General features: G+C 42.9%; 2 protein-coding genes across 2 annotated transcripts; one reads left to right on the plus strand and one right to left on the minus strand.

Moving 5' to 3' along the window:
- The first annotated feature begins 1343 nt into the window (after window positions 1-1343).
- On the plus strand, window positions 1344-3006 carry LOC135606485 (NAC domain-containing protein 22-like). The gene is made up of 3 exons (XM_065097517.1): window positions 1344-1559; window positions 1655-1938; window positions 2039-3006. The coding sequence occupies exons 1-3, from the start codon at window positions 1391-1393 to the stop codon at window positions 2453-2455; spliced, it is 870 nt and encodes a 289-aa protein (XP_064953589.1). The 5' UTR covers window positions 1344-1390; the 3' UTR covers window positions 2456-3006.
- Window positions 3007-3499: 493 nt separating this feature from the next.
- Window positions 3500-26777, minus strand: LOC103978322 (26 kDa endochitinase 2-like). Its single transcript, XM_065099487.1, has 3 exons — window positions 26283-26777; window positions 26063-26216; window positions 3500-3890 (listed from the first exon to the last, which is right to left on the minus strand). The coding sequence occupies exons 1-3, from the start codon at window positions 26587-26589 to the stop codon at window positions 3500-3502; spliced, it is 852 nt and encodes a 283-aa protein (XP_064955559.1). The 5' UTR covers window positions 26590-26777.
- Between the last annotated feature and the right edge of the window lie 263 nt (window positions 26778-27040).

The following is a 27040-nucleotide window of genomic DNA, read 5'->3' on the forward strand; positions in this document are numbered from 1 at the left end:
GGAGTTATTTATTATCGTATGAAGCTTAAAAATTGGAGACAAGGAGAGGGAGGAATAGGTTGTCAACTCTGGACTTGTTGACCAATTCAATAGATCCATCTCGTTCAATTCCTGTACCACATTTCACTTGGTCAACCAGTGATCGTTATCAAATTGAGTTCTATGTGCAGCGATGATGGATCACAAGTGTCAATGTCAACGAGTCCATATGGGGCTGCTATAGGATAAATTTCTTAAAAAATCTCTTATTTTTATTTCTTTCCTATTAGTGTCTTTTCTTATTTATTTATTTATTTAATTTCTGTATAGCATCTTTTATTTTCTAAGGGATCAAATTACGTGAGACAATTCCTCCTCATCGCCTGGTTGTCTTTGCCTTCGTTTTCGTTTATTATCTTTGCCCCGTTGTGAGATCTTATTGCTCCCGTCTCTCATCTCCTCTCTTCTTCAAACCTCTTTTTACTCTCCGTTGTTATCATCCCTTGTCATTGTCTTTGCTCCATCATCCTTTCACTTTTCTTCCACCTTTATCTCTCCTCCCATTTTCCTCTAGAGCCCTTGCCTACCCTTTGGTTGTCGAGGTCACATCGAGGGCATCGACAAGACTCAATTTAGATAGTAATGTGTTGATGAGACTAAGGTTTATTTCAAACGAGATCATAGTGTTAAGACAAAATGACGATACAAGTCTTACATGTCAATTATAATTAGTCGATGCACACGAATGATAGGATGAATAACAACTTCTCAAAGGTATCTTACAGATCATATGAAGATGAGAGAAGTGACAAAGAGCGATCGAGTCTCTCGATGGACAAGAGGTAGCAAGGAAGCTAAGAGATAATTTCATCTTTTTATGAAATAAAAAATATTTACATGAATAAATAAAAAAAAGATTTTTTTTTTAAATTGCCCTTAATTATGTGGGGGCCACCCTCCCACTTAGTTAGCGTGGAACTGATCAAATCCCAGATTGTGAGCGTGACCGGATCTGAATCCTCATACTGACCGGTTCAAATCGCATGAATCACACAACACATTTTAAGTCCATCCACGCAAGTAAAACGGTCAAAGCTAGCATGTCAGGCCAAAACTTAGTCAACCAACCCTGATGAAGCCACAAAAAGTCAGCGTCATCGGTTGCTGAGAGAACACTAATACTTTAATCAAACCAGGTAGTAATTAGTTTAGGGATGTTGATTAGTTGAGACGAAAAGGACTTAAGGTTAGTCAACGCATTCCATTCATTCCACATGCTTTGCCAGTCGTGGGCGGTGGAAGTCAGCCGTTCCATCGACCATTTAAGCACTCGCGAGTCCCCCCCCCCCCTCCTCTTCAACAGCAGCAAGGCCGGTGAAACAGTGCCGCCATAACCACAAGGAAGAGACGCATGGAGATCAGAAGCACCTTGGAGATGTATCTCCCCGGGTTCAGGTTCCATCCCACTGAGGAGGAGCTTCTCGACTTCTACCTCAGGCGCAAGGTCCAGGGGAAGAGGCTGCAGCTTGAAATCATTGCTACAGTTAATCTCTATCGCCATGATCCCTGGGAGCTTCCAGGTATTGTCACTGTTAGAGCTGATTTCTGGTCCGAGAGGAAGTCGAGCAGAGATTGCAGACGTTGACAAAACTGCGTGTTATGATGATTTGCTCAGGGTTGGCCAAGATGGGGGAGACGGAGTGGTACTTCTACGTGCCGAGGGACCGGAGACAAACCAGCGGCGGGCGGCCGAGCAGGACCACGGAGCGGGGTTTCTGGAAGGCCACCGGTTGCGACCGGCCGGTGCGCAGCGCGGCCGACCCCAAGCGGCTCATCGGCCTCAAGAAGACGCTGGTCTTCTACGAGGGCCGCGCGCCTCGGGGCACCAAGACCGACTGGGTCATGAACGAGTACCGCCTCCCCGACCCGTCCGCCACGTCCTCCGACGGTCCACCAAAGGTATCTATCACCCACTTGCACCACCAAGCACCAGTGATAGTAGCAGCATGATCTCAGCTTCAGAAGATTGATGTGGCCCTTGGATTTATTCTGTGCTCAGGAGGAGAGCATGGTGTTGTGCAAGATACACCGGAAGGCGACCTCGATGAAGGTGCTGGAGCAGCGGGCGGCGGCCATGGAAGAGGATACGACGATGTCGCAGAATTCTAGCTCGACCGCGGAGTCCGCGTCAGACTACGATCAGGAGAGCTTCTTGAAATCCATGGTCAAGGAGGATGTTGTAATCGTCATCGAGGATGCAACGGAGGAGGAGGTGACGACCGTGGTGGTGGTGGAGGAGGAGAAAGAGGAAGCGGATGTTGCCGCCGTGTCGACTCGGCAAAGGCCGAGTCTGCCCGAGTTGGAGGTCCCGAAGAAGGAGGGGTTAGAATGGCTACAGGACCCGTTCTGGACTCAGCTACGAAGCCCATGGATGGATCTCTGGTCTCCATATTTGGCCACCATGCTCAACTGCTAAACCTCATCATTATTTCTTCCTCGTGTTTGTTTGTGCATATCTTTTAAGTTCCGGACAGCCGGCGATGGCGTTGGCGATGGCGATGGCGATGGCGATGGCGATGGGTGATGTACCAAATCCAGTTACGAAAGATCAAGCTCGATAGAAAAAGTCCAAGAATCATCATTTATGATTTGCAAAAAGAAAAAAAAAGCGTTTCGGATTTTAAGCTCCATGACATTGGAAACTTCATCGAGTAGCTTCGGCTTGTCTTTATTTTTTTTAATCTTAATCTTAATCTTATTTGGAGGATTTCCAAATCGATTCGGATTCTGCACTTTCAAATCGATGATCGAATTTGAACTTAAACAAGTCAAAGCCATGAAAGCCAAGACTGATGATCGTCTTCTTGTGATAAAAATATTAGGCGCGTGAATTGCTAGATCCACTACAAGAAATCAACCTGATGCAAAAGTCTTTGTTGCTGAAGCGGGTTTGACTTTGCTTTCCTTGAGTTTGAGCAATTAGGGATCAGAATCTAACTGACTTCCTCGATAGAAGTTTCATGATTCTCGGTCAAACTTTCATCTGTCACACTATATTGTCTTGCAATATCACATCTTATCGAGGAATCTCAGAATAAACTATAAACATATTCATATTGATAACTCTTTTTGCTATTTATAATTTTATTTAAATATTTTAATATTCCTAAGATATTTTTTCTATAAATGAATGTAAATACCATTTTCCCTTTCTTATTATTTTTCATCAGTAAAACAATATTGAGTGATATTCTTATTTGAGTCCCTGAGGGGTATTCATCAAGCGATATCCAACAATATAAGAAGAAAGAGTGACATCTAGTAATGTCGGATCCTCTTCGTTAAGCGATGTCGAGTGTGGAGTAACGAGTTATAGCATTATCGAGCGATGTTCGAGATGAACAATAATTTCTATTCTAACAATGAAGTATGACAGTAAAGTGGCGTCAAGCCACATCGTTGTAGTTGAGACTCCAACAAATGAAATAATGGGTTGTGAAAAAAAAAAAAGAAGAAGTGATTATTGAAGGATTGTGAATAATATATATATATATAGAGATCGTCGATAGCAGTAGAGATGATCTCCATAGCTCACGCCGAGTATGTCGCAATACCTCTTGTAGAACCTAATCCTATCTGCGCCATTGGCATCGAACCCCTTCCCGCACTCCACCCCTCCGTTGATGATGTTGGTGACGGTCCCATATCCCGGAACCCGTCCCGCCAACCGATCGACATCCGACGGCGTCCACTTCCCGACAATGACCTCATGGCACGATAGCTTGGGGGACTGAGGCATCATCCAGAATATGGTTGTCTTAAACGAGATGACTCTGTCGGTGGTCACCAGCTCCGGGATGCTTAGTAGGTCCATGCCAATGGCTTCTTCGACACTCTCGTAGTTATAGTTACTATAAGAATTCACATCAAGCTATAGCTAGAATTGCTAGAATTGATAGCAGACTCTTCGTTCTCGGTGTTAGGGAGAGCTTCCTAGATCTAGAAAGGCCCTCAACCGTAGTACTTCTTGCCGGCAACGCATGGGTACTAAGTGATAGCAAATAAGATTTCCCTAACTGTATGAGGAAATCTCTCTACTCTGTCGAGGAAAATCCTCCCTCTTAACCTGTATAAATAGGAGGGAAACAGCTTCAATGTAAAACGTCTTCTTTAATAATTATTCCTGTCTTTTATCTTTTCCAACATGGTATCAGAGCATTGCCACCAGCTCTACTGTATCTCTGTGTGTTGGCCAAGCGGCCGTAGCAGCACACTGCTTCAAGTGGAGTCATTGAAGAAGCTTCTCGGGACACAACGACGAATGACACACCGGGATGCGGATTCGGAGCCAGCGCTAACGAGCACCGTCTTAGCTCTGCTCATCCACTCCTTCTCTTCTGTGTCGACCTATTGCTTGCTCTCCTACTTTGCTACCTACAGTAGACACTCTCCGCCATCGCCACGCAAGGAGAGAAACATTCTCCCACTGCCTCCTCAATGGTGGTGTCTTCCTCCTCAACAGCGGTGTCCTCTCCATCGGTGAACAGTGGACGCAATGGCGTTGTCTTCCTCGCTTAACTACGGCTGCTGCGTCTTCCTCCTTTGCTGTCGTAGCCTCTAAAATCCCAAGGATGCTGCGACATCTTCCGCAGCCGCTTCCTGGCCCGTAACAATCGCTTCCCTCTGTAGCAGTAGTAGCAGCCACTTCCCTTTGCCGCAGCCGCTTCCCTTTGCCGTAGCCGCAGCGTCTTGCTTCCTCATCTGCCACAGCTGCTACCGCTTCCCTCTACATTGAGGCCGACGGAGCTCTTCCTCTATATGCCTAATCGTTGTAGATTTCTCACAGGTTTCTCCTGCTACAGCTTCCTTGAGCACTACTGTCGATTTCCCCACCTAATCGTTGCAGATTTCTTTAGTATCGCTGTAGCTTCCTCATATGCTGCAGCTTCCGTAGCAACCGCAGCCGCAACATCGCTACAGCTTCCTTATCTACTGCAGCCTCCTTATCTACTGCAGCTTCCTCAACTACTGCCGCAACAGCAGCGATCTGCTCTTGCTCTTCTCATAAGCTCTTATTTCCTCAAATCCCACTGCTCTCCAAACCCTCAACTTCTCTTCACTGTGATACCGCCACTACTCTTGAGCAAAAAAAAAAAAAACAAGAGATTGTTTGGGATGTCTTCATTATCTTCTTCTGATATTCTCGTTACTATATCTGCAGGGACTCCTAGTCCTTCTCCTATAGGGCTTATCTCCATCAATGCTACCACGCTAATCCCTTTCAAGTCATCAAAGGGTGGCAACTATGCATCCTAGCGGGCTCAATTTTCTAATCTCTTATTGTTGAATCTCGGATTTTGATGATGAAGTCAATTGTCATTTGTTATCTAATCTATATGTTGAGATAAGTGTGCAGGATTAACTACGATGAAAGTAAGACATGCAGCAGGAGTTGCGCTGGAGTCAAGACAATGATCACGTTGGGAGTTCAAGAGTTCGACGGAAGTTCGGACAATCGTTGGAGGTTCTACGGGAACAAATCCGAGAAGTCCATAAGCTTGCCAAAGAAGCTCGTCGGAACTCGCCAAGTGAATCTTCGCAAGTCCAGGAGTTTGCCGGAAGTCCGCAGGAGCATCATCGAGGGTTCATCAGATGATCGACGGAAGTTCGCCGGAAGCTCGCCGGAAGAAGCGATTGATGCACCGGAGCAAGTTGCAGTAAATGTCTTAGGAAAAATCGTAGTTAGCACATTGATTAAGTTGGAAATGGGAGGTGATCCCATTAACTTAATCTTGGGGCAATTAGGCCCCTGAAAAACCCAAATTGGGCCGAATGGATCAACCCATTCGGACCCTGATTTCTGCCAAGCAGTTGAATCGCCCAAGGCAGGAGGTTGCACCGCCTGGGCTCAGTCTCCGAGCGAGACTGGGAGGTGCAACCGCCCCAGCCAGGTGGTGGCACCGCCTGGGGCTTAGTCTCCAAGCGAGACTGGGCGGTGCAACCTCCCCTGACAGGAGGTGGCACCGCCTAAGCTCAGTCTTCGAGCTCTGCCAGGCAGTGCAACCACCTCAGTCAGGAGGTGCAACCGCCTGAGCTCGGTCTTCGAGCTCTGTCAGGAGGTGCAACCGCCCCTGACAAGAGGTAGCACCGCCCAGAGGCTCAGTCTTCGAGCTTTGCCAGGCGGTGCAACCGCTCCAGTCAGGAGGTGCAATCGCCTGATCCCGGAATTCCGGGAATTGATAGTTTTAAGCTCCAAATTTGAACTGGGTTGGGGCCTATAAATACCCCACCCATTCAGCACTGAAAGGTAACGAACTAACACCAAAATCTTGATCCTTTTCTATGATTCTTAGAGCTCAAAATTGTTGTAAAGGCCAAAAGTCCTTCTCCCTATGTTCTTCCAAGTTCTAAGTTGTAAAGAGAGGAGAGAAAATTTCTGTAAGGGTTGTCTCCTAAGCCCGTCAAAAGGAGTGAAACTATAAAAGGGTGGTTGACCTTCGCCTATTGAAGGAAGGCCTCTAGTTGACGTCGGTGACCTCGTCGGTGGAGGAAGCCAAAAGTGGAGTAGGTCAAGATTGACCGAACCACTCTAAATCTCGGTTTGCATTTACTTTGAGCATATTATCTTTACTGCAAACCTCCTCTGAAGCTTACTGCTTTCTGCGCATATACGATCGGGTTTCAAGCTTTGCACTTTCCGAATCACCGTTTAGACGTAAATCTGCTTTTTCGTACGATCATCATATTTTAGATTACGTTTACGTTTTGATTTTTACCATAACTGCAAACTGCCTTTATACCCTTGCTTAAACTATATCTCGCCTAATCAAGTGATTTACGAATCAGCATTTAGACGTAAATCAATTTCTTCGTACGAACGTCGTATTTCAGTTTGCGCTTATATTCTGGTTTTCATCATAACTGCAAACTGCCTTCATAGATTGACTTTAACATCATCTTGCTTGATCTTAAGTTAAAGTAATCTTAGAATCAGCTTTCAAATAGAAATCGTTTTTATCGTTCGAACGCAGTTTCGTTTTAATCGCAGAAAGTTTTCCGGCCATCGGAGATGAGGTAACAAATTTAATAGATGCAGATTTATCATTTGATGAATTATTAAATGCCTTCCATGACTTATTTGATGAATGCAAGATTATTAATAGAAAATATAAATTGCTAAAAAAAGAGCATGATAGTCTTACTTGTAATTTTGATAAGTTAAAAACTGAATATCATGATAGTTTAAGTTCATGCATCAAATGCCATGATCTAGAAACTCTCCAAAAGGAAAACTTGCTACTTAAGGACACCTTGAAGAAATTCGAGGTTGGTAGCAAGTCATTGAACATGATCCTTGCAAACAAGGGTCACGTTCCCAAAAGAAGTGGAATTGGATTTGTGAAAAGTTCTCACCAAAATCCAACCACCCTCATAAAAGACCCTATCTTACATGTTCGACACCAAAATAAATGCAACTTTTGTTGCAAATTTGGACACAAGACGCATTATTGTCCATTCAAGAAAATTAGTTCAAACAAATTGATTTGGGTTCCTAAAGGAACCATGATAAATTCTATGCAACATGATAGACAATGTAGATCTATTTGTGAGGCACCCAAAAGCAAATGGGTACCTAAAAATCATCCTTTCTTGTAGAAAACCAAACCATCGCAAGCTAGGAGCAAGAGATGGTACCTTGATAGTGGATGCTCAAGGCATATGACCGGAGATCCATCTCAATTCTCTAAGCTCACTAGCATAGACGAAGGCTATCTCACCTTCGGAGACAACAACAAGGGTAAAATCATTGGCAAAGGAACCATAGGTAACAAATCCAACTTCTTTATTGAAGATGTTTTGTTAGTTGATGGTTTAAAACATAACCTCTTGAGCATTAGTCAATTATGTGATAAAGGATATATTGTCAGATTTGAATCTAATGCTTGCATCATTGAAAAACCACACAAAAACATATCTATGATTGCATTGAAACAAAATAACATATACACTATTGACATCAACGATTTGTGTAATGAAATGTGTTTTTCTGTTTTGAATGAGGATACTTGGATATGACATAGAAGATTAGGTCATGCTAGCATGAAACTAATCACTCAAATATCATCTAAAGAACTTGTAAGAGGAATTCCTCATATCAAGTTCATCAAAGATAATGTATGTGATGCTTGCCAATTAGGTAAACAAATTAAGGGTAGTTTCAAATCTAAGAATCAAATAAGCACCTCTAGGCCCTTACAATTGATCCATATGGACTTGTTCGGACCAATCTCCACATCAAGCCTAGGAGGTAGCAAATACGCCTTCGTCATTGAGGATGACTATAGCAGATACACATGGACTTACTTCTTAAAACAGAAAAGTGAATGCCTTAGATATTTTACCAAGTTTTGTAAACTTGTTCAGAATGAGAAAGGTTCTATGATTTCGTCAATTAGAAGTGATCATGGTGGTGAATTTCAAAACCATGATTTTTAGGAATTTTGTGAACTCAATGGATACAACCATAATTTCTCTACTCCTAGAAATCCTCAACAAAATGGAGTAGTAGAAAGAAAAAATCAAATTTTACAAGAAATTGCAAGAACCATGTTGAATGAACACAACCTATCCAAATATTTTTGGGTCGAAGCCGTAAATACTACATGCTATATTTTGAATAGAGTTCTAGTAAGACACCTACTAACCAAAACTCTCTATGAGTTATGGAACAACAAAAACTCAATGTTTCATATTTTAAAGTCTTTGGGTGTAAGTGTTTTATCTTGAATGAAAAGGATAACTTAGGAAAATTTGATGCTAAATCCGATGAAGGAATCTTTCTTGGTTATTCTTCAGTTTCTAAAGCCTTTCGTATCTTCAATAAAAGAACTTTAATTATCGAAGAATCCATACATGTTGTTTTCAATGAGATTTTCGAAATCAGGAAAAATGATTTTGATGATGATGTTAATTTTGATTCCTTGAATTTAAATGAAACCCCTTCTCCAACTAGCAATATGGATGCATCCACTCCCGAAACATCCTTACCCAAGGATTGGAAGTATGTAGATGCTCATCCCAATGAGCTAATCTTAGGAGACACGTCAAAGGGGGTTCAAACACGATCTTCTCTTAAAAATTTTTGTGCGAACGTCGCCTTTCTCTCCCAAATTGAACCCAAATGTGTTGACGAAGCCATGAAAGATGATTCATGGATTATCGCAATGCAAGATGAATTGAATCAATTTGAGAGAAATGAGGTGTGGAAGCTTGTTCCTAGGCCAAATGACTATTTAGTTATTGGTACTAAATGGGTCTTCAGAAACAAACAAGATGAAAATGGTATCGTGGTTAGAAACAAGGCTAGATTAGTGGCCAAAGGTTTCAACCAAGAAGAAGGTATCGATTACGAAGAAACCTTCGCTCCTGTGGCTCGATTGGATGCTCCTTGCCTATACTAGTAGTAATAATTTTAAGTTGTTTCAAATGGATGTTAAAAGCGCTTTTCTAAATGGCTTTATTTCCGAAGAAGTTTATGTTGAGCAACCTCCTGGATTTGAAAATAATAGCCTCCCTAATCATGTGTTTAGATTAACTAAAGCTCTCTATGGTTTAAAACAAGCCCCAAGGGCTTGGTATGAGAGACTTAGTTCTTTTCTTATCGAAAATAATTTCACAAAAGGCAAGGTTGATACTACATTGTTCATCAAGAATTTTGAAAATAATTTTCTCATTGTTCAGATTTATGTTGATGATATTATCTTTGGCTCTACGAATGAATCTCTTTATGAATCTTTTGCTAAAACTATGAGTCTTGAATTCGAAATGAGCTTAATGGGAGAATTAACATTCTTCTTAGGCTTATAAATCAAACAACTAAGCAATGACATCTTTATTAGTTAAACTAAATATGCTATGAATTTATTAAAAAAGTTTAATATGAACAACTCAAAGGCTATTAACACTCCTATGAGCATCTCCACTAAGTTAGAAATTGATGAAAGTGGAGAAAACTTCGATCAAAAAACTTATAGGGGTATGATAGGAAGTTTACTTTACCTTACTACAACCAGACCAGACATCATGTTCAGTGTAGGACTTTGTGCTAGATTTCAATCAAACCCTAAGATATCTCATCTCAAAGCAGTTAAAAGAATACTTAGATATCTTAATGGTACCACAAATCTAAGATTATGGTACCCAAAATCAGAGAATTTTGAGTTAATTGCTTATGCTGATGCGGACTTTGCTGGTTGTAGACTAGATAGAAAAAGCACATCAGGATCATGTCAATTTTTAGGACATGCCCTTGTTTCCTGGTCATCTAAGAAACAAAACTCGGTTGCACTATCAACAACCGAAGCTGAATATATTGCAGTAAGTGCATGCTGTGCACAAGTTGTATGGATAAAAAACACCTTAGAAGATTACAAAGTTAATCTTAAAAATATTCCCATTAAATGTGACAACACAAGTGTAATATGCTTAACTAAGAATCCTATACAACACTCAAGAACAAAACATATTGATATTAGATATTACTTTATACGAGATCATGTTACTAATCATGACGTAACCATAGAGTTCATTGATACTAAACATCAACTAGCTGATATTTTTACAAAACCTCTTAGTGAAGAACAATTTGATTTCATAATAAGAGAATTAGGAATGTTATGTGTCCGAATAGATAAACTAGTTAAAATTCTTTTTTGAACTTTATTGAATGATCAAATCACTTGATTGCCATTACATAACATGTGTTGAAATGTTTTGTCTTCATGATTGTATTTGAAAATCTGTAGCATAGTCTTGTCCGAATGCATGAAAGAGTTCATCTCATTTTCGGATTCGCTTAACAGTTGGAATGCTAAAAATCAAATTTTCTCATACACTCTTATGAAAAATATTTTTTTCTGAAATGGATTTGATGAAATGATTCCTGCTTATGAATTCCATCTTGAAATATGGATGATAGTATTTTTACTTGCAAAAAGTTGTTTCAAACACATATCTTGACTCAAAGTAAACTCACAAATAACTGGAATCAGATATGGCTTTCCTCCTTCATGCACAAAGGGTTATAACAAAAAAAAGAAGGAAGAAGTATTCAAAGCAATCTACGTATCATGCCTTCCTTTATATGCTTGATAACTTGCTTATATTGTTCTCCTGGTATCACAACTACCATGCTTTTTGTTGATGACAAAGGGGGAGAAATATATGAATTGATGCTATAAACACTGATGCTATGATTATACCATGCTTGCATCACCAAGAGATATATGAACAGATGCCATAATTTGCATTATGCCTTGAGTTGATATCTTACCATGTGAAGAAATACAACACTTGCTAAAATATTTGAAATGTGTACATCTTTACATGTTGATATCTTACAATATGATGAATTGCTACAATTACCATCATTCAAAATTGATATGTAAAATTTGAAAATGAATTTCAAGCCTTGACATCATCTTCAGAGAGATACATCATGATGGGAATCATGATGGGAGTATTGATAAGTTCAAATTATTTAACTTATCAATATGTCGCTTGAATTCTTAGGTCTTGAATTCAAGAATGACTTATCTCAAGTATGGCATATAGACAGGGGGAGTTAAGGTTAACTTCATTATCAATTGATTGTCATCATCAAAAGGGGGAGATTGTTGAATCTCGGATTTTGATGATGAAGTCAATTGTCATTTGTTATCTAATCTATATGGTGAGATAAGTGTGCAGGATTAACTACGATGAAAGTAAGACATGCAGCAGGAGTTGCGCCAGAGTCAAGACAATGATCACGTTGGGAGTTCAAGAGTTCGACGGAAGTTCGGACAGTCGTCGGAGGTTCTGCGGGAACAAATCCGAGAAGTCCATAAGCTTGCCAAAGAAGCTCGTCGGAACTCGCCAAGTGAATCTTCGCAAGTCCAGGAGTTTGCCGGAAGTCCGCAGGAGCATCACCGAGGATTCATCGGATGATCGACGGAAGTTCGCCGGAAGCTCGCCGGAAGAAGCGATTGACGCACCGGAGCAAGTTGCAGTAAATGTCTTAGGAAAAATCATAGTTAGCACATTGATTAAGTTGAAAATGGGAGGTGATCCCATTAACTTAATCTTGGGGCAATTGGGCCCCTGAAAAACCCAAATTGGGCCGAATGGATCAACCCATTCGGACCCTGATTTCTGCCAGGCGGTTGAACCGCCCAAGGCAGGAGGTTGCATCGCCTGGGCTTAGTCTCCGAGCGAGACTGGGAGGTGCAACCGCCCCAGCCAGGCGGTGGCACCGCTTGGGGCTCAGTCTCCGAGCGAGACTGGGCGGTGCAACCTCCCCTGACAGGAGGTGGCACCGACTGAGCTCAGTCTTCGAGCTCTACCAGGCGGTGCAACCGCCTGAGCTCGGTCTTCGAGCTCTGTCAGGAGGTGCAACCGCCCCTGACAGGAGGTAGCACCGCCCAGAGGCTCAGTCTTCGAGCTCTGCCAGGCGGTGCAACCGCTCCAGTCAGGAGGTGCAACCGCCTGATCCCGAAATTCTAGGAATTGACAGTTTTGAGCTCCAAATTTGAACTGGGTTGGGGCCTATAAATACCCCACCCATTCAGCACTGAAAGGTAATGAACTAAAACCGAAATCTTAATCCTTTCCTGTGATTCTTAGAGCTCAAAATTGTTGTAAAGGCCAAAAGTTATTCTCCCTCTGTTCTTCCAAGTTCTAAGTTGTAAAGAGAGGAGAGAAAATTTCTGTAAGGGTTGTCTCCTAAGCCCGACAAAAGGAGTGAAACTGTAAAAGGGTGGTTGGCCTTCGCCTATTGAAGGAAGGCCTCTAGTTGACGTCGGTGACCTCGTTGGTGGAGGAAGCCAAAAGTGGAGTAGGTCAAGATTGACCGAACCACTCTAAATCTCGGTTTGCATTTACTTTGAGCATATTATCTTTACTGCAAACCTCCTCTGAAGCTTACTGCTTTCTGCGCATATACGATCGGGTTTCAAGCTTTGCACTTTCTGAATCAGCGTTTAGACGTAAATCTGCTTTTTCGTACGATCATCATATTTCAGATTACGTTTACGTTTTGATTTTTACCATAACTGCAAACTGCCTTTATACCCTTGCTTAAACTGCATCTCACCTAATCAAGTGATTTACGAATCAGCATTTAGACGTAAATCAGTTTCTTTGTACGAACGTCGTATTTCAGTTTGCGCTTATATTCTGGTTTTCATCATAACTGCAAACTGCCTTCATAGATTGACTTTAACATCATCTTGCTTGATCTTAAGTTAAAGTAATCTTAGAATCGACTTTCAAACAGAAATCATTTTTATCGTTCGAACGCAGTTTCGTTTTAATCGCAGAAATTTTCCGTTGCACTAATTCACCCCCCCCCCCCCTCCCCCCTTCTCTTAGTGCTCTTGATCCTAACACTTATTTGGTTACGACTTGCTAGGCTATGTTGATGACTCCTTTAGTTGTCTGCCAACCATGATCGACATCCTCAGTGAACCCAGTCCAATACCAAATCTAACTCACAAACTGTGATTGCGTCAAGATCGTCTCATCCTCCAAGCTATTCAAGCCTCAGTTACTGGTTCCATCGCTCCACTGATATCTTCCTATGGGATTGCTATTAAAGCATGGTCTAAACTACAAACTGTTGGGAAATCTTGGGGGCGACATCACATGCACAGCGGAAGAACAAGAAAACAAAATCCCCGATTCCCAAATAGATGTTTGTCGTCGTGTGAAGATTGGTGCGTAAAATCCGCGAAACTTAAAACTACGTATAGAGTAGGTTGTGTTACCTAGGGAGATCGTATATCCCTATTTCCTTGCAGATCCTTAGGAGATGGTGAAGGAGGTCAAGCGTCCTCCTCTCTAGCGGTGATCCACACAGCAGGGTTGCGACGACGCTCCTCAAAACTCCAGGTCTGCTCTGAGGTGGAGAGGAAGAGGAGAACAGGAAAGGCAAGCAAAGGCTCTAGCCTATGAGGCTCTGAATCCCTCCTATTTATAGAGGTCCCCTATCAAACCCTAATGGGTCCTCCCCTAGTAGGTATTGGATCTGTATCCAATAAGACAAGGGCTCCGTCGGATATCTTATATCTGAACCTCTACTCATCGCAATGCCTACCATATGTGTGTGACCCTCTAGGCCCAATATCGAGCTGGCCGTGAGTCATACCTGTCAGAACTCCTTCTAACTCAGTGAATTATTATCTCTGTAATAATTCACTTGACTCATCGACTACGAAAGTACTAGGCCACTATGCCGTAGTCCCCAAACGATACAGGGGAATCCAATCCATTGGACCTGTTTGTCCTCAATTACCGTGTACCTATAATCTCTCATCCATCTAATATCCCAGAGACCGTATATCGAGCATGGTGTTGTCAGACCCATACGGTTTCTACTCGAGTCTCGCTCTAATCGGATTCTCCCGGAGAACTCTTTCTCTCTCAACCCGAATGACCCTAGCCAGGGATTTGTCTGAGCAAGAACACATGGGATATTCCTCTCATGATGCCGAGAGTAGATGATCCTCTATCGATACTCAATAGCCCTTGTAAGGTCGACTACCACTCCCAATGACCAGCTGTACTAGATCTGGGACAGCCAAACCTATAAGTCTGGTATCAAAGAATGGAGCACTCATGTAGGACATCCTTGGTGTCTCAAGTCTAAGGACCATATACATCACTAGGACTACGGAATCGCTGTCTGACAATAAGGCATCATCAACCATCCAACATTCCGTAAGCGGATCAATTAGTGAACCCATTCTCCAATGAGCACCTGTACTGTATCCCTAGTGTCCCTACACGAGCAGCTATGAGACCAACTGCATCCATCATATGGACCGGTATACAGCACACCAGTCTATCCGGTTATCACGATGTCCCTCTCGAGTAACCTATGACCGGGATTATTTAGGATATGTGTTTAAAGGTGAATCGATCTCATTATCGTGATCTCATCACGATCCGATTCCCATTGCACAAAGCCAAGGACATCACAATATATATATGCACATATGCAATAGTTATAAAGTGATATACGCCAAAATATAATAAGCAAAATGATTCTGTATCAAGTCACACGTGCCATCACTCACGTGATTGGCTTGCTGGGCACCTATGACTAGCAATCTCCCACTTGACCTAAAGCCAATCACCTATGTGTTTGATCCCCATCAGACCCCTGTGACGCTCAAAGACAATCTGAGACAACGGCTTTGTCAGTGGATCTGCAATGTTATCTTCGGATGGAACTCTTTCCACTGCTACGTCTCCTCGGGTTACGATCTGTCTGATAAGGTAGAACCTCCTCAGAACATGCTTAGATTTCTGATGAGACCTAGGTTCCTTTGCTTGAGCAATCACCCCGTTGTTGTCGCAATATAGGGAGATCGGCTCCTCGCTACCCGGCACGACTCCCAAATCTGTAATGAACTTCTTCAACCAGACTCCCTCCATTGCTGCATCTGATGCAGCAATGTACTCCGCCTCTGTGGTCGAGTCAGCAGTGGTATCTTGCTTGGAACTCTTCCAGCACACTGCTCCTCCATTCAAGGTGTACACATACCCTGAATTTGACTTGCTATCATCGACATCAGACTGAAAACTTGAGTCAGTGTAGCCTTCAACCTTAAGGCTATTACCTCTATATACTAGTAAAAGATCCTTAGTCCTTCTCAAGTACTTAAGGATACACTTTACTGCTTTCCAGTGCTCCAAGCCTGTATCCACCTAATACCTGCTCGTGACACTCAGAGCATGCGCTATATCAGGCCTAGTACATAGCATGACATACATGATAGACCCTATTGCTGAGGCATAAGGTATTATATTTATGTTCGCCCTTTCTTCTGGAGTCTTTGGGGACATACTCGTAGAAAGCGATATCCCATGTCTCATCGGTATGAGACCTCTCTTGGAATTTTCCATGCCAAACCTTTTGACAATGGTTTCTATGTACCTGGACTGGGACAAGCCAAGCATCCTCTTGGATCTATCTCTATAGATTCTAATCCCCAAGATATATGATGCTTCCCCTAAGTCCTTCATGGAGAAGTGTCTAGATAACCAAGCCTTTACTGTGGATAGCATTCCTACGTCGTTCCCAATGATGAGGATGTCATCCACATATAACACCAAAAAGGTGATAGCGCTCCCACTTACCTTCCTGTACACACAAGGCTCATCTTCGTTCTTAACAAAGTCATAAGATCTGATTGCCTCATCAAATCTTATGTTCCAACTTCGGGAAGCTTGCTTTAGTCCATAAATGGATCTAAGCAACCTACACACCTTATCTGGACAGTTCTTGGCCACGAATCCCTCAGGTTGCATTATATACACCTCCTCCTCGAGGTTCCCATTGAGGAATATGGTTTTCACATCCATCTGCCAGATCTCATAATCACAGTGTGCTGCAATAGCCAATAGAATTCTGATGGATTTTAGCATTGCTACGGGTGAGAAGGTTTCATCGTAGTCAACACCTTGCCTATGACGATACCCCTTAGCCACTAGCCTTGCTTTATAGGTCTCTACCTTTCCATCTACTCCGATCTTTTTCTTAAAGATCCACTTGCAACCGATGGGTACAATACCTTCGGGCGCATCAACTAGGTTCCAAACCTTATTGGAGTACATATAATCCATCTCAGAATTCATGACTTCTTGCCACTTCCCGGAGTCTATACTCATAATAGCCTCCTCGTAGGTCTGAGGATCAATATCCTCAACATCTGCTCCTCTAATATGTCTCACATATCTATCAAGACGATGGGATACTCTATCAGACCTGCGTAAAGTTGAAACTTATGTATTAGGTACCTGAACAGACTCGGGCTATAGAGTGGTGCTTGAGCTTGGTTCTCCAACCTCGCTCAACTCTATCATTCTCCCACTATCTTCGCCAAGAATGTGTTCCTTCTCAAGGAACACTGCTCTCTTAGCGACAAAGACTTTTTTATCCTCGAGATGATAGAAATAATACCCACAAGTTTCCTTGGGGTATCCCATAAATTTGTATCGCTCTATCCTTGATTCTAACTTATCGGGGTTGTGTCTTTTAACATGGGCAGGGCAGCCCCAAATCTTAACAACCTTAAGATCAGGCTTCTTCCCTTTCCATATCTCATATGGTGTAGACACTACCGACTTAGTTGGAACTCTGTTCAGAAGGTAAGCTACGGTTTCTAGGGCATATCCCTAGAATGAGATGGGTAGGTCAGTGAAACTCATCATGGATCGTACCATATCTAATAACGTATGATTTCTCCTTCTAGAGACACCATTGAGCTAAGGTGTATAAGGAGGTGTCCATTGGGATAATATCCCATGGTCCTTGAGGAATTGAGTAAACTCTGTACTTAAGTGCTCACCTCCTTGATCTGATCGAAGAGTTTTGATACTCTTTCCAGTCTGGTTCTCCACCTCATTCTTATACTCTCTGAATTTCTCAAAGGCCTTGGACTTGTACTTCATTAAGTACACATATCCATACCTTGAGAAATCATCAGTAAATGTAATGAAGTAGGAGTAACCTCCAATGGCATGAGTTGACATGGGTCCACATATATCACTATGTATGAGTTCCAACAGCTCAGTGACTCTCTCTCCAGTTCCACTAAATGGAGAGTCGGTCAGTTTTCCACGAAGGCAAGGCTCACAAGTTGCATATGACACATAGTCGAATGGATCTAGATATCCATCATTTAGCAACTTTTGAATCCTTCTTTCATGGATATGACCTAGCCTACAATGCCACATGTATGCACTGTTCATCTCATCTCGTTTCCTCTTGGATACATTTATATTCATGATATGTGGAGTAGTGTCTAGCATAAACAAACCTTTATGCAATATTCCTCTCGTCAATCTCCCCTCGGCTTTGCTAGAATTTACAATAGATTGTAGATGTGATAAGCAATACTGGTATCCAATACCAATGCACTATCACAAAAATCTGACAATTGGAGATTGATCATGAATGTACTTGAAGCTTCATCAAGCTTTTGTTTCGCCCTTTCTGCAAGGTACTCTTTGTAGTTTCTCTTCCAGTGCCCATCTTTACCACAGTGGAAGTACTGGCCTTTGTCCTTTGCTGGGTCTTTCTTAGCAACCTTTGCTTTACCTGGTTTGCCCTTGCCCTTTCCCTTCTTAAGAGACCTTTCTGCTTTCCTTTTCTTTTTGGTCTCACCAGTGTAGAGAACTGGCTTCTCTTTCTTAATAGTACTCTCTGCCTCCCTCAACATATTGAGGAGCTCTGGGAGAGTCACCTCAAGCTTGTTCATATTAAAATTCATTATGAACTATGAAAAGGAATCTGGTAGGGACTGAAGCACAATGTCCACACACAAGTTATCCTTTAGGACCATTCCTAGACCTGTGAGTTTCTCTATCCACTCAACCATCTTTAGGACATGGTTCTGAACCGGTGTCCCCTTAATCATCCTAGCACGGAAGAGGCTCTTGGATATCTCATATCACTGAGTCATTCCTTGTTCCTCAAACAATTTGCGGACATATAGGAGAATGGATCTGGCATCCATCTTTTCATGTTGTCTCTGTAGCTCAGGAGTCATAGAGCCCAACATATAGCACTGAGCAAGAGTGGAGTCATCAATGTACTTCACGTAGTGAGCGATCTCATCCTCGCTTACCTCTTCTTCAGGCGTAGGCATCACTGTATCAAGGACGTACACGATTTTCTCCGCTGTGAGAACAATTCTCAAGTTACGGAGCCAATCCGTATAATTTGGACCTGTGAGGCGGTTGACATCAAGTATGCCACGTAAGGGATTTAAAAGCGATATTTTCTAAAAATAAAGATGCAGTAGAAATGAATAACATACATATTTTACAAGAAATAAACTATCAAGACATAGACATCTATCTTAATATGCTCCCACTATTTTACTAACGAGTCACGCGACACCCTCAGCACGTGAAACGGAAGTCTCCGGCAGACTTCTAGTGGGGATCAAGATCCAATCAGCGTCTTAGTGTAACCTCGAGGGACTCGACCAATCACACTAAGCCTAAAAGGTAGGCAACTCTTGCCGATCACAACTCCTTGTGATTCCCGTCCTATTCGGCCTCCGAATCACCTTGGCCTCGAGGGACTCAACCAACCATGATGTTCGGTTAAGTCAACACCTTCGTTACAAGATGAGTCTGATTTGATGATATACCCTCGAGGGACTCGACCAAGTATACCATGCCCTCAGGTCACCAGTGACATCTCTATGTCGTAAGCAAGATAGCGAATCGTGATATAGGTGAGTCTCGAGGGACTCGACCAACTCAACCTACACCGGGAATCGGTTCCTACTTATAACGATGGAAGGCCACGTGGGTCAATCTAATTGCCTCACGTTTACCGACTTAATATTATCAAGAGATGTTTCTATGTTTTGGTCTCCTAATATGACATGTCACACATATACATATTTAATATATATCTACATCGCATGCAAATATATATACATATCTAGTATGTGTATAAGCAATCATACCAGATGATCATGGATCACAACCTAATATGATTAGGCCCGAGCCAGTAGGCCTAATCACTCACATCAAGATCTATGTATGCAACGGTGCATCTCCATGCCCTGTGATCGTCCATCTCGTCCTCGTCGGTTCCGTCGACATCTTGATGCATCTTCATGCATCACGATCGTCCGTCTCGTGGGTCCCGCTATCACATCCACACTCCCGCTGCGCCTCCTCATGTGATTACAACTTAATCATAGGCATACAGGCCCGACAATAAACGAGAAATATAATGGAGGCTCGCAGACCTCAATAATAATAATCACAAGTACACACATCACACGGTCCATGATCATCCGTCCACACATCATACATCACATGTATAAATAATCATCTTCATGTAGGACTACTAGATAATAATAAAAATAATAATCAACTAAACCTTTTAATTAATTAATATTTTCTGAAATCAGGGACATGTTGGGAATTTCTGAATATATAGGGGTATTTTCGTAATTTAGATAAAAGATAGAAACTGGAATTTCTCAAATTCCGAGGGGTAAAACTATCTTTTGCCCAGAAAACCCTAATGCCCTACCCCCCTTTGCTGCTACCGCCGCCGCCGCCACCCTGCTGGCGGCGGCCTGTGCGGCGTGGGGCGGGGCGCTGCCGCTGCAGGTGGGCGCCCCCGCGGGCGTCGCCGCCTCCCGCTGGGCGGCCGCCCCTGTGGGGGGGGGGTTTCGCCCGCGGGAGTAGCGGCGCCTCACCCCGCGGGCTGCCAGCCCCGCCAGACGCTACGCCTGCTACAAGCAGGCCGCCGGCCGGCTGCTGCAGACGCAGCCCCTGTGCTGCCTGCCTGCGGCTGCGCTGCACGCAGATCAAGGGCAGCAACTGTTGCTGTCCTTTCTCGCTATTGCGTCAACGATTTTAACATCAAAAGTCTTCCTAAACACAACACACACAGTTCAAAACCAATCATTCGTACGAACAACCTGGCTCTGATACCACTGTTGGGAAATCTTGGGGGCGACATCACATGCGCAGCGGAAGAACAAGAAAACAAAATCCCCGATTCCCAAAGAGATGTTCGTCGTCGTGCGAAGATTGGTGCACAAAATCTGCGAAACTTAAAACTGCGTATAGAGTAGGTTGTGTTACCTAGGGAGATCGTATATCCATGTTTCCTTGCAGATCCTTAGGAGAGGGTGAAGGAGGTCAAGCATCCTCCTCTCTAGTGGTGATCCACACAGCAGGGTTGCGACGACGCTCCTCAAAACTCCAAGCCTGCTTTGAGGTGGAGAGGAAGAGGAGAACAGGAAAGACAAGCAAAGGCTCTAGCCTATGAGGCTCTGAATCCCTCCTATTTATAGAGGTCTCCTATCAAACCCTAATGGGTCCTCCCCTAGTAGGTATTGGATCTGTATCCAATAAGACAAGGGCTCCGTCGGATATCTCATATCTGAACCTCTACTCATCGCAATGCCTACCATATGTGTGTGACCCTCTAGGCCCAATATCGAGCTGGCCGTGAGTCATACCTGTCAGAACTCCTTCTAATCAGTGATGTATTATCTCTGTAATAATTCACTTGACTCATCGACTACGGAAGTACTAGGCCACTACGCCGTAGTCCCTAGACGATACAGGGGAATCCAATCCATTGGACCTGTCTGTCCTCAGTTACCGTGTACCTATAATCCCTCATCCATCTAATATCCTAGAGACCATATATCGAGCATGGTGTTGTCAGACCTATACGGTTTCTACTCGAGTCTCGCTCTAATCGGATTCTCCCGGAGAACTCTTTCTCTCTCAACCCGAATGACCCTGGCCAGGGATTTGTCTGAGCAAGAACACATGGGATATTCCTCTCATGACGCCGAGAGTAGATGATCCTCTATCGATACTTAATAGTCCTCGTAAGGTCGACTACCACTCCCAATGACCAGCTGTACTGGATCTGGGACAGCCAAACCTATAAGTCTAGTATCAAAGAGTGGAGCACTCATACATGACATCCTTGGTGTCTCAAGTCTAAGGACCAGATACACCATTAGGACTACGGAATCGCTGTCTGACAATAAGACATCATCAACCATCCAGCATTCCGTAAGCGGATCAATCAGTGAACTCATTCTCCAATGAGCACTTGTATTGTATCCCTAGTGTCCCTACACGAGCAGCTATGAGACCAGTTGCATCCATCATATGGACCGGTATACAGCACACCAGTCTATCAGGTTATCACAATGTCCCTCTCGAGTAACCTATGACCGGGATTATTTAGGATATGTGTTTAAAGGTGAATCGATCTCATTATCGTGATCTCATCACGATCCGATTCCCATTGCACAAAGCCAAGGACATCACAATATATATATGCACATATGCAATAGTTATAAAGTGATATACGCCAAAATATAATAAGCAAAAAGATTCTGTATCAAGTCACATGTGACATCACTCACGTGATTGGCTTGCTGGGCACCTATGACTAGCACAAACAACCTTGGTGAATCATTCACGTACTTACAAGCTTAGTCTTCTATCCAAGCTGATGGTGACCAAACAAGAGGGAAGTACTATCACTGATTATCTACAAAATATCAAAGTTATCATCGATGATTTAGCTTTGATAGGTCATTCCCTATGTGACGAAGAGATCATTATTTATACCCTTAACGGTCTCGGAGATGATTACAAGGAGTTGGCAGCTGTAATTCGGGCACGTGACACACCAGTATCATTTGAAGACCTTTATGACAAGTTGATTGATTATGAGACATATTTGAAGCGTGAGGACAAGCTACTCGGACCAACTATCACAGCTCAAGTCAATCACATGTCTAAGAGGAATGGCACTTGGTACCCTCTGAACATCTCCAAAGGTTTGACTTATACACATCTTGATCCTATGGATCCCATGCGAAACCCCCCTTATCTTCTTAATCATAACTTCTTGCAAACTAGCAACTCCAATGATCGTCCATCTTGGTATCCTGTCCCAGCAAGCTAACAAAGACGGGTCGTCTACCAACTGTGTGATAAAGTCGGACACTCAGCTAAAGTTTGTCAGTCTCAACCCAGCCTCCTTGCTCCGTCACACTGGCCTCAAATAAATCTTCTAACTACTCTGACGACTAGCCAGCCCAACTGGATTGTCGACTCTGGCACCTCACATCACATTACCACTGATCTTCAGAATTTGTCTCTTCATAACACCTATAGTGGCGATGAAGATATCATCATCGGTGACGGTAAAGGACTTCCTATAACTCATACTGGTTCCACAACGCTTACTTATGATAATATCACATTTACACTTGATGATTTATGCGCCCCTCATATTAAACGCAACCTCATTTCTGTTTCTCAATTTTGTAAACATAATAATATTTCAATTGAATTCTTTCCTGATTCCTTTCTTTTTAAGGAGTTGAGCATGGGGGCATCCTTGGTCCAAGGCCCGAATAGAGGCAACATTTACGAATGATCGTCAGCTCCACAAATAACCCAACCCACTGTTCATTCTTCCGTTGCGACTCTAGTTGATGTGTGGCATCGTCGTCTTGGTCATCCCTCGTCCTTTATTTAGCAGAAATTACTTTCTCGTTACTCTCTTCCTATTTTTCAATCATATAGTTCTATAATGCATTGTGATGCATGTCTTAGTAATAAAAGTTATCGACAACCCTTTGGTTCATCTTTCATTTCCTCCTCTAAACCATTTGAAATTATTTGTACAGATATTTGGGCCCTAATCCAATCTTGTCTTTTAATAAAAAAAGATTTTATGTTATTTTTATATATTATTTTACTAAGTACACATGGTTATATCCTCTTCACCATAAATCTGACATGTCTATTATCTTTCCCACCTTTCGAAAGTTGGTCGAAAACCACTTTCAGTCTACAATCAAAACGGTTTACTCTGATGGTGGCGGCGAATATCAAGCCCTAGCATCTTATCTCTCCGCTTGTGGTATTCAACCCCTCAAGTCTCCCCCGCATACTCCTCAAATTGTTGGCTCCGCCGAATACAAACATCGACATATAGTAGAAACTAGGCTTACACTTCTACATCAGGCCTCTGTGCCTTTCAACTTTTGGACATCAGCCTTTCAAACTGTCGTCTATCTTATTAATAGGATGCTTATGTTAGTCCTACATTACCAGTCCCCCTTTGATACATTATTTCACAAACCCCCAAACCTTTGTAAACTCAGAGTATTCGGTTGTCTATGTTATCCATGGTTACGTCCCTATGTCTCTTATAAGTTAACATAACGATCTAATCCTTGCGTTTTTATAGGTTACTCTCTTGAACATAATGCTTTCTGTTGCTATAATCTCCACACTCACAGAGTCTTTATATCACATCACATTATTTTTGTTGAGTTAGTCTTTCATTTCCAAAACCATACCTTTCCTACCATGCGGACCACTTCATTAACCATTCCTCACTGGAATATACCTCCGATCCAATCGGATGAGCCTCTCATGACATCATCCCATTCCTTCCCTCATGATCCTCACTAAATCACTCATCCAATTCAGCAATTGCCCATTCCCTCCATTTCTACTCCACCTCTTTCTTCTCCAAATATTAGGGTAATTAGTTCCGAAACACACCCATTATCTTTATCTCCTTCTTAGTTAGGTGACACTGACATACCTACACCTGACCCGGCCTGTGTTAATGACTCTCAACCACTTATTCCACCAACACAACCTCACGATCCCATAGTCCCAAACTATCCTATGACCACATGCTCTAAGAGTGGTATTTTCAAACCACATCAAGTCCTTGACCTCCATGCTATCATGGATTCATCATCCACCATAATTGAACCCACCACCTTCACTCAAGTCCAAAAATCTCTACATTGGCGTATCGCCATGTGTAAGGAATATAATGCCCTCCTCAATAACTCAACATGGGATCTAGTACCCTCTCATCATACATAAAACATCATCGGGTGTAAGTGGGTCTTTCGAATTAAGTAGAACCCAAATGGCTCCATTGCCCGATATAAAGCACTCCTCGTCGCTAAAGGATTTCATCAAAGACCTGGAGTTGATTTCACTGAGACATTTAGTCCCGTTGTTAAGCCGACTACAATCCGACTTATCCCGAGTTTGGCCACCATTAAGGGCTAGCAACTACGATAATTGGATGTTAATAATGCCTTTTTACAGGGGACTCTAACCGAAGCTATTTTTATGCAACAACCTCCTGGTTTCACTCATCCTCAATATCCAAGGCATGTTTGCAAACTGCGAAAAGCTATTTATGGACTTCGTCAGGCTCCAAGAGCTTGGTACATAGAACTTGGCTCTTTTTTTACTTTAGTTGGCTTTCTCAACGCCAATCTGATACCTCGTTATTTCTCCGACAACATCATGGTGACACAATATATTCTGGTATATGTGGATGATATTATTGTTATAGGCAACAACCTTGTAGAAATCTAAGCATTCATCAAACAGTTGGAGGATCGATTTTCGCTTAAAGATCTAAGACCCTTGAACTACTTTCTGGGCGTAGAAGCTATATTCACATCTTTCGGTCTCTTTCTCTCACAAAGAAAGTACATTCAAGATTTATTATCAAAAATTAAAATGCAAGATGCAAATGCGGTTACAACTCCTCTCTCTACTAGTGGCTCTTTCAAATTATCTGATGGCAGTCCTATTATGGAGCCCACTCGATACCAACAAGTCGTTGGCTCCTTACAGTACGTAGCTCTCACCCGTCCAGACATCTCCTTTGCAGTCAACAAATTATCACAGTTTATGCATAGGCCATCTACTATGCTCTAGTCTATGGTCAAACGAATCCTACGATATCATAAGGGGACCCTCAATCATAGTCTCTTTCTTCGTAAACACTCTCTACTTCATCTTCATACATTTGCTTATGCTGATTGGGCATGCAACGTTGATGATCGAACATCCACATCATGGTACATTGTGTTTCTTGGAGCTAATCTAATCAGTTGGAGTTCTAAGAAGCAAAAGACAACCACACGGTCTACAATTGAAGCTAAATATCGTATCATCGCCACTGCCACTACCACTGAAGAACTCAATTAGGTCACAAATTTGTTCAAGGAACTTAATATCAGTTTCTCTCCTATAATATATTATGATAATGTCGGAGCTACCTATCTGTGTGCTAATCCGGTGTTCACTCCCGCATGAAACATATTGCTATCAACTTCCACTTTGTGCGAGATCAAATTGTCCGTCGTTAACTTCTTATTTCTCATGTACATATGATTGATCAATTAGCCGACTCACTCACAAAGCCTCTCGCTCATAAACTGTTTGTATTGCATTGATCCAAGATTGGTATGAAGCACCGTATTGATTTCTTTAAATGTATAAGAAAATCTCTTTATTCTGTCGAGGAAAATACTCCCTATAAATAGAGAAAAACAGTTTCATAGTTTATTCAATAATTATCCTCCCGTAGGTGTAGTTACTGTAAGAATTCGCATCAAGTTAGGGCTAGAATTGCTGGAATTGATAGCAGACTCTTCGTTCTCGGTGTTAGGGAGAGCTTCCTGACTAGGAGATCTGGAAAGGCCCTCGGCCGTAGTACTTCTTGCCGGCAGCGCATGGGTACTGAGAGCTCGGGAGACAGTAATCGCTTGGATCGCCTTGTTCTTGGAGATAACAGTAGCCCCAGGCGAACGGACCATCGGGTGCTGTCGCCCACCCACCTGTGCAGAACAACACCGGCGTCAAACGGCTGCTGCTGTCACAGCCAACCAAATCTAAACACAGACCAGTGGTTTCGTGGGAGGTCTGTGCCAGGAAAGCGGCGACCTCCCGCTTGCGAGTGTCGGCGTCGCCCGTGGTGGCGAACCCGCGAAACGCGGCCGCCGCGGCTACGAAGGCGTCGTAGGTGTAGAATCCTTTGGCGGGGCAGGCCGCGTCGTCCCGATGCTTCAGCATTCGGTCGAAGAGCGAGGAGGTGATGAGGGATGCCAGGCTGCCGTTGCCGGGGACGAAACGACCGTCTCGGAGGGTTCCGCATCGCTGGTCGAGCGTGCCCGACGAGGTCACGATGGACAAACACAAGACGGCCTCCATTGCTGCGGTCCCTTTGCTTGGTCCGGTGTACAGGGAAGAGATATTGTCATTCGATGGGAGGTGGCGAAAAGGATTACCATTGACGCATCTGCAGGAAGTTTCGTTTGAGCCATCGCCGCTGACCGACTGGAAAACGCAAGTCAGACCTTTCGGTGGAAAGTCCGAGACATTGTGAGCCTATTGAAATCGCCCTTCTAAGCTTACTATAACCACCCAAATCGAGAGAATTGCATTATAAAGATTTCGTCGGTGTACAATTGTTATCTTATTTAATTAAAAAAAATAATTAATATAATTTTTAAGTAATATAATTCAGATCAATAAATTAATAATCTAATTCATGATCGAAGCTGATCCTCAACCTTTGTGCAGGAACTCGCCGATGAACCAGACCTCGATCCAATCTCAACTCACCACCGATGAGCCAGACCTCGACCCAATCTCAGGCTTA

The sequence above is a fragment of the Musa acuminata genome, chromosome BXJ2-3 (assembly GCF_036884655.1).
Source record: "Musa acuminata AAA Group cultivar baxijiao chromosome BXJ2-3, Cavendish_Baxijiao_AAA, whole genome shotgun sequence".
Taxonomy (NCBI): domain Eukaryota; kingdom Viridiplantae; phylum Streptophyta; class Magnoliopsida; order Zingiberales; family Musaceae; genus Musa; species Musa acuminata.